Genomic DNA, 9558 nt, shown 5'->3' with positions numbered 1-9558 from the left:
CTACTCATCTGCTCTTCTTGCTTTGAATTTTTGTTAGAAATGTGATGGCCTTCAGACTTCTGCCTGGTGGCTTTCAAAAACATTTTCCACTATGCATTGCTCATCTCATCCGTGTCACAGCTCCACTTCGCCTGATGACTCAATACTAATGCATGTCTACTCAGAGCTGAAAGCCGCGACAATGAAAGAATAAAAACATTGCTCTATGAACACAAGAAGCTGCAGAGATTCCTTGTACACAATTACAATGAAGCATTTTTCCTAAATTGCAAAAATTGTTTTAGATATTAATTAAACTACCCACTATGAGATATAAATATCTGCTTGTTCTGATCAACCTTGCTGTATTTTTGCAAAGCTTAGCATTAGCAGCTTCTTTCAAGCCACAAATGAATCAAAAAAATAATTCCATCAACTGGACATGCAGTGCCATTCTCATAAGCAATTATCCAGTAATTGCATGTGAATTCAAACTCCAAACATCCATTCACATACATGCATGTATTCTGCATTCCTGTGCACTTATTTACAGTACATTTCCACTTATGACTGTGTTAAAGTCCATTAACCCAGCATGCAAAAGATGCTAAGGACCCAGGAGTCATGCCAATAATGCAGACCACTCTCATTATGGTCCAACATTCATGTCCTGTTTACAAGAACATGCAGCTTGAGTCTCAACCCACCAAGCACTGCTTCCACATGAACACCACTGCCTTCAGAAAAAGGAGCGTAAATATGTGTGTGCATACGGGAAAAAAAAGGCGAGCTAGAAGGTAAACAAAAACAAGAAAAATTAAAATTAAAATAAAACATAATGTAAATCAATTTTAGCTATTTAAGAACCCTTGGAAAACAACTGACAATTTAAAAAAATTTATATATATATATATATATATATATATATAAATATATATATATATATATATATATATAAATTTTTTTAAATTGTCAGTTGTTTTCAGTTGTTGTCAGTTGTTTTTTTTTTAAATTGTCAGTTGTATACATATATATATATATACATATATATATATACAAATTTATATATATATATACATATATATATATATACATATATATATATATATATATATATATATATACGTATATATATATATATATATATATATATATACACATTTTAATCCCCCAAAAACATAAATAGCCTCAATTATCAAGCCGTTTTAATTTTCTGAACAGTATGACGTCATACTGGTCAAGCCCCGCCCACAACCGCTGACAGATCGTCCCATATTAGCATATTTTCAGCCAGTTGTACGCTGTCTGCTATTATTTCTGTGCTAGAGCAGCTGTAGCGACAATGTCACACAAGTAATGCAGGTGTTTTGTAGTTGGATGTAGAAGTTAACATAAGAGTCTTCATTTTTTTCACGACATCAGAGCCACTAGCTGTATTTCCATTACCCTTCAAATTGCGCTAATTTAAATTGCGAATTGAAAATACACCTAATGGAAACATCAAAATTTCGACAGACATTTTAGTCACATAATATAATTTAATGCAAACGCTGTCATTTCGCAGCAGTTTTTTACCGACGTTTAGAAAACATTGCAAAAGTTTTGCGCAAATCTGTAATGGAAACACGCCTGCTGAGAATGCAGTGGATTTGTTTTGTTTTGATGGTAATGTGTCACCGATTACACAGCAAAAAATAAAAATGGACGAGAGGGGTGGGGTGAGCAATAGCTCATTATCATTTAAACAGACATGCACCAAAATGTGTCGCTGTGTGGTAAAAAAGGTGTTGTTTTACATGACCTTTGAAGAATTTTAATCAAAGTATGTTGCAGACATTTCATGAATCATACCAACTTGTGGAAAATGGGCATCTGAAGTCCTTATTAATAAGTAAATTTAAAATAAAATTGTTGCTTGTAAACTTACAGACAGTCACTGTTATGTCATCTGTTTGTCCGACCAATAGAAGACTGATTTGGGAAACTTTATGAAATTTATGCAGTCCTGATTGGTGATGTGAATGGTTCAGAACACATAATAAGCAAGATGGTGTTTTCGCCAACTAAATTCAAATATAACTGTATCACAAAAATCACAACAAGCTCACGGCCTTCCCCTTGTGACCACACATACACACTCAAATACGGCAATCAACTCTGCAGTCTGACTTCCGAAACGCATCAGATCAGTGACTCACAGCACTCGTCACTGTGACTGAAGTACGGTGGGCGGAAGGTGTCATGAGCTTGGTCTAAATCAATCAATACACCCTGATCATCCACATCCTGTCTGTTTCATTCCAAGTCCCATGCTGGACAAGAAACCTGACAAACATGTCCAGATTACTCACACAAACACTTCTCAAGGATGCATGAAGCAATGATGACGATGAGAATAGGAAGTATTGACTTTCTGTTATATTTACTCAAGACTGTCAGTTGTTGTAACATGGATGTCATAAAGCACACGCTTTAAAAAGACTCAAACATACACACTATTTTAAAAAATGGTATGAGTATGCATTATTCATTATTATTATTATTATATGCATTATTATTTAGCATTATTAATTTTGACTTATTTTTGGCATTTTTTGCCTTTATTTCGATAGGAAGTGGACAGGAAGTGAAGTGGGAGTAAGACGGGAAAGGTCCGCAACCCAGGATTCGAACTCGGGACAGCTTACCAGCATTTTGGCGCATTGCCCACGAGGCTATCGATGCCAGCAACTTGCCATTTATTTTTAATTGTTTGTGAAGTTTTCTATCAATCTATGAGTGAAAATGCTTTCCAGACCCAACGTTTATGCATGTAAATGTACATGAAAACAAAGAAAGACCATTTTTAAGTTGTGCAACACATAAGGCCCTATGCATTATCATTGAAAATCCCCATAAAGCCATTTATAAAGTGTAAATTATTCACACAATGCTCACTAAAATCACAGAAGAAATATAGAGAATGTGCTGATTCTGAGACACTGATGATTCAGATCAATTACCTCATAGGCTTGATTCAACAGCATACAAAATTCTGCTTAATCTTTTTCTCTCTTTATCCCCTTCTATAAATCTATCCCAGCTTACATTTACAACCGCAAACACGCACAGCTCTAGCAGACTGTGACCGAGAGAAAACAGTGAAGACAAAATCCATGCACACCTCCATAGATAAACAATAAACTCCTGTCATTTATTAGTCAGAGCTATCGGAGCTTGTGATCCCATATGCCTTTTGCTTCCACATGCTTAAAACACAGATGTGAGACAACAAATTCACATTTAAATGTAAAGTGTGTCAATTTGCAATGCAAAAATACAGAACCTCTCATCTTTGTTCAACAAACAATAGATCTATCCATCTATCTGTATAGTATGATGCTCTGGCTTGGTAGCATTGCAACAGAGCAAAGAAAGCTTCAGGCTAGAAATACATACAAACAAGTTTGATCATATTTTCTGATTACTCTAACAAAAAAAAATATGAAGGTAAACAAATAAATAATGCAGTAAAGGGGGTGAAATGTTAGGTTGAGAATGAAAATGAATGGAATACTCCCCCTGGTGGATAAACCGACAAGTGATTATTGTGTGTGTTTGTGGACCGGGAGGGATTTGACCGCCTTCAACCTGAGCCCCTGCTGATATTGAATTCATCACAAAGGAGCGAACAACAGCACTGATGCAATAGAAGAGCTGAAATCCATATTTATAAAATGATATCCAGATCAAACACTTACACACATTGTCTGATACTGGATATACAAGCTGAAGGCCAAATAAAATGTGGCTAAACAAAAAGCTGTTCCTTGACAAATCTACACATTATACCAATACTAATATAAAATATAAAATGATTGCTAATGTAGGACATACTGATAATAGTTCGGTGTTAACTGGCTCAGTGGTTTGTTTTCTGCGGCACAGGATCAGAATTTTATTGAAAAAACATTATGTTTCTTAAAACAAGCTGCATATCTGTTGCTGACAGCAAAACAAACACAATGTGCTCTGTGTTTATTAAAAAGCGCCATTCCCTCGTGATGCATTTAAATGAACGAATGCACGTCTATGATAACATGGCTGTGTAAATTTACATCTCACTTTCAAGAGAGACATGTTGGTTTAACGGCCTTGTCAGAACCTGATGTGAAGAACAAGTGACCCTCGACCACTTATCCACGGTTATGTATGTAAATCCAACCATGCGTATGCAAATGTTGACATGTAAATGCACCATTGAGCTACTTAATGTAGTGATTACAAAAATGGAGTCCATTACAGCAAAAACATGTCATGAGATCTGAGAACTACTCCATTACTAGTCCACACATCAAACGACTTCAAGAGAGAGTCATTTTAGGACTTCTTTTAATTTAAACTTAACTATCACAGAGGCTGTCTGGATTGCTCGTCCTCCACGTCTAAGTCTGAGTGAGTGTGTCTGGGTGAGGTCTTGTTTGACTTGTCTCTAGGGAAGATGCTGGAAGGAAATGTCTTCGACGCGATGCGGTGACATGGCCCCAGGGGTCATGTGACAGCTCTAAAATGGCCTTTTGATTCCGATTCACAGCCCATAATAACCCGCTCCCAGATCTAAGGCTCTTTTATGTCGCCTCGGCAACCCTACCCAGGGAATTTGCACTGCCGTCTTGTCCTCTCACTGCATTTCACCAGGGAAAACCATGCCGCCGAGAGAGAAAAAGCAAGAAGTGGGAGAGAGAGGTGCTTTGTGTGCATATTCCTCATAACATCATAACTCGTCACAGAAAAACAGTCAGGAAATACCTCGGCTCCTCCAGGCGAAGTTATTGCACACAATAAAGGTAAGAATGTAGATCTCAGGGGCCTGGGATAGACAAATCACAGCACTTCCTCTCTTTTTGCTCATTTAGAGGCCGAGGAGTGCAAGCAAGCCACTTCAGATACACAACGGCAGAAGGACTCAGCTGAAACTGGAAAAAACAGCATATGGATATGTTGTATAAGACTGGCAATGTGGACATGTCACAACGATTTAAAATTCTCTTTTAATTCCAAATAGCAACCCTATACGAATATATAACATGTAAGACGCCTAAGACTAATTTACGGCCTTTATGCAGCATGAATTAAGGCTTACCTTGCTACGGACGTTGAAGATTCTGTAGCCTGGAGGAACTATACAGCTTCCCTCATTGATCATAACCTTCCAAAGATTACAAAGTTAATGCTTGTAGCACAAGACGTGTGCCTTTTCATTTAACAGAAAGATTTTTCTTCTTGATGCATAATGGAGCTGAAGCCCATTCTGTGCTGCTGAGAATATGTGAACATATTCTTTATGTTCCCGAAGCCATTTTCATCCAGATGCTGCCATCATTCCTAGTGTGGGCTGAATAAACAGTGGGGATGACCTTGGACCCCAGGTTTTATGATCTCATAAGCTCAAATCCACTTTGTGGTCGAGTTGGCCATACACTTGTGTGCATTTACTTTCAGCATTACACTTCAGCGGACTGAAGTTTGATCTCACGGAACAATGTCTAGCGTGTGACAGAGATAGAAAGTCAACAGAATATTTTTCTGTATGTAGATCCTGTTTGAGCCTGCGTAGGTAGCAGAAGCAATATCATATTTTCTAATTTACAAAAAATAATAAAAGAGGGCAATCTCTTTATGGTAAAATGTCTCAGAGTCTCAGAGTTTGTTTATGCATTATATTTTGATGAGAAAAAAAAGTAGTTTAACTACCTTACTTTTTCCCCTACTGAGTTACAGCATAAATGATAAGCCCATGCAAAGATTTTGGTATATTAATAAAATATATTGGCTCTCGTCCATGTCATGGTGTTTTTAGTACATATACTACATCATTCTGACAATAGTTTGCCATCCCATTTCTAGAAGTTAGTTGGAAAAGTACACATATTTTGAAATCAGGTTGTATGCTGTTGACTGTAAACATAACTATAAACTTTTTGTTTTAGACATCAAAATTTAATAAGATGTATTTTAGATTTATATAATAATAAATAAATGTTTATAATACATACAATATATATTTCTATTATTTATAAGATTTGTAAAGATGACAAAACTTTTTACTAAACGACTGATGCTAACAGCCCTCTCACAAAATAAATAAATAAACGCCAAAGCTATAACGTATTCTAAAAAACTTAACAGTGAAAACTTTATTGCAATAAAATCATAAAGAAGTATTTATGACAGCACAAACACTGAGAGACGAGAGCACGTTTGCTCCCAGTCAAGAAATGTGTTTTATATGAAAGGAGGCCTGTTCTGCTCTGCGCGCTGACTGGATTGCGCAACAGGCCAAGGTGGATTGGTCATGTGTTAGCTAAGCTCCCAGAGAAGCTCCCCACCTCCTTTAGGTTTGGACTACGAGACCCTGTTGAGCAAGAGATGATATTAAAACTCTGAGAGCCAGAGCAATGTTGGATTCAAGCACTGATGAGACTTTGCCAAACCTCACAGCGTTTCTACAGACGGATCCGTACATAACACATTATGAGGGAGAGCTGCGCAGAAGGTAAACACTCCTTTTTTAAAACTTCTGACAAATCGACTTTCCTGCTTACTTAAATTTATTCTCTGTTTTATTCATTTACTCTGGGTTTTCCACCAAAATGATGCGTTTGGATATCTATAATTCATACCTGTAGTCCTGCGTGTGCATGTGGCATCACCCAGGTCGAGTTTGCGGGTCTCTGCTGCTAATCCAATCAGAACGATGTGTGTCTCTCACATGTTGCATGTTCGGCCCGACGTATTAGGGCCGTGGTAGGGGTGCTGATGGTGCTGCAGCACTCCCCGCCACAGGGCCGGGTCTAAGTTTTTCCTTGTGCGCCTCCATCCTCCCCAAGATACTTATTTTTTGTGATTGATAATATATTAAACTGACCAGAAATATAGTGCAGTTGTATTTTTCTTGCGCACCAACTTGTGATTCCAACTTGTAAAACATTCACCTCCTTTTTATGAGCCATTTTCCCAAGCTTTCTCTCTTCTCCAGACGGCTAATCTATTAACTAAGCACATCATAATGTTTTAGGCGAGTCATAAATATTTTAATAAAACTGAATTTGCTGATCACATATAACATTTAACCTGATCACATGTTTAATAAAAAGACATTTTAAGTTTTAAGTAACGCCGCATGTCCACGATTATTCAAACAACGAACAAATTATACAGGGAGCAAAAAATATTTATTAAAGAATATCACTGAATTTAGTGTAGTGTGAGGGAAAACACTCTAAAAAAAGCTAAATGTTACAGTAAGTGAAGCTCTACAGTGTATGATGAATAAATCTCTTATTTACATAGCATGTACATCTGCACTTTGCCGTTTCTGATTAGAGAAATCATCAAATTGCACTGATCAAAACTTTGGTATATCAGTGATGTTAATATTTAGTAAAATCCCCTTAAATAATAGAAATATTAAAGACAAAAATGCTTGAACTAAAATCACAAAAGCACAAACATGTATTGGTTCACATATAACTCTGTCTTCATTAATTTGTATGTTCATCTATTCCCTCTAGTCCTCCCTTTTCAAGAGCTTGTAAGTGCACGTGGGCATTTTACTTTCACTTTCGAATTAGCGTCAATTGATTGAATGGACAAGGACGACAAACTCACTTATATTAAACATAGAATAGGCCTAATATAAAATAACAGCTAACTTAACATTGAAATTTTAAAACTGAAAACCAGCAAACACAGTGGAATTAAATCAATTAGAAAAGAATGTTTAAAAAAACTTTCAAAATCACCTTAGATAAAAGTCAACAGGCTTTTCAAAATTCAAAATATTTTTTAAAACAGGCACTTAGCATTTCGTTTGAAAGCTAAATCTTCTGCCATCGTCTTCTCTGTTTCACCTCACTGTTCTTGTCAGTCATCTGTGATGAGCAACTGTCGTTCGGCGCTATGTATTACACACACTATTAAAGAAATCTATGCTGTATGTTTTTATTTATGCTCCAAATGTCAGTTGATTAAAATATTCTAATCATTTTAGTGGATAGTTCACCCAAATGTACATTTTGTCATTTACTTGTTCTCATTTCTGTCCAAACCTGTACAGAACTTAGTCAGGGTGCTGTAGGTGCTGTGAGGGATAATGATAGTTTAATGATATACCCTGCTGAAAAAAACAATAGAAACTCTCACAGAATTTGCAGTGGTTTTACTGGTTATAATAGGAGTTGTATTGGTTTTAATGGAAACTGTTATGGTCCCTGTGGGTCTCTATTTGTCGCTCTCTATAGAGTGTTTTCACGATGTGTCATCAATCTGCCATAATGGCGGCACTGAATGTAAACAGTGTCGCTGAACCGAACTGAACTCACAAATTTTGCTTGTTATTGCTGCTGAAAATGGTCTATTATTGTCATGTTTTGGGCTGTACTAATCGGTCGGACCAGGAAAAACATTTGGAGTACTTTATACTGCCAAAAGTTATAAATAACTGAGTGCAAAAAACGGTTTGAGGAACAAAAGGGGTTTGTGGTTAGCCAGACTGAACTAGGATTTGCAAGGCAAGAATTTTGACAACATTTGTGTTTGTTCTTATTATTTCTGGGCAGATAGGTGAAGTATTAGGCTAATATCTTAATTAATACTGCTTGTACATATCTTTACCACCTATTCATTTTAGTTTGTCAAAATATTGGCCATTTCCTGCTTACAAAGTTCTACAATAACCGTACAATCCATGCTGTTGTTTACATCCAGGTATTGCCAATATGGACATGTATTCGGGTAACTAAACAAATCGTGACGTAAGTGCAAACCTTCTATTTTTTGACAAGAAGGAAAATAAAGCTGTGAGGGATAGAAGTAGCATACAGTGTGTTCACAGTGTGATTGTACTGTAGTTTAATGGCATACCCTGCTGAAAAAAACTATAAAAACCATCACAGAATTTGTAATGATTTTACTGATTATAATGGGATTTGTATTGGTTTTAATGGAAACTGTAATGGTCCTGTGGGTCTCTATTTGTCATCTTCTATTGGTGGCTTGTTAAAACCACTAAATCTTAATGGAACATGTCCTAAAACACACTACAGGAAACCGTTTTAATGGTTAATAGTTAGTGGTGTTAATGGTATTTGTAGTGGAAACCATTAGAATTTGGTTTCTATTGTTTTTTTCAGCAGGGCAGTAACTGTTCAGCTGATGGAACTTTCCAAAAGACTTTCAGTATGGAAAATTAGCTGTAATGTTTACCATTGTGAACAGCCGTAAGTTTATCCCTGACCACCTCATTTTCATCCTTGTGAAATTTAATATGCCATCTATTCTGATGTTTTGTTGATACTGTATATTAGTAAATGACCATTTTTGAGAGCCAAAATGTTGAGAAATTGTCTAACTTTGGGGTTCCTGACTAGACTATCCCTCACCTTAGAATCCCCTCGGTTCAATAATAATTTATGATTGATGTACTAGCATTTGCCATATACAGTGAGCATGAGCAGCTTTACTGTGACAGTCATGAATTCCAGACTTTTTTGATTATTAATGTTCATATAGAACTCATAGTGGAAGATATGGAACTGT

At 36.4% G+C, this 9558-nt stretch overlaps 1 protein-coding gene across 1 annotated transcript in view; it reads left to right on the top strand.

The window, feature by feature from the left end:
* Positions 1 to 6366: 6366 nt before the first annotated feature.
* The window catches only part of gbe1a (glucan (1,4-alpha-), branching enzyme 1a), a 248270-nt gene continuing 245078 nt past the window's right edge, over positions 6367 to 9558 (top strand). The window contains exon 1 of the mRNA XM_051121339.1: positions 6367 to 6514. Coding sequence (XP_050977296.1) covers positions 6417 to 6514 — 98 coding nt within the window. The 5' untranslated portion in view covers positions 6367 to 6416. The remainder of the gene's footprint in view (positions 6515 to 9558) is intronic.

Source organism: Labeo rohita, chromosome 10 (assembly GCF_022985175.1).
Source record: "Labeo rohita strain BAU-BD-2019 chromosome 10, IGBB_LRoh.1.0, whole genome shotgun sequence".
Taxonomy (NCBI): domain Eukaryota; kingdom Metazoa; phylum Chordata; class Actinopteri; order Cypriniformes; family Cyprinidae; genus Labeo; species Labeo rohita.
Note: the sequence above shows the minus strand (reverse complement) of the source record. Positions and strands in the feature narration are given on the sequence as shown.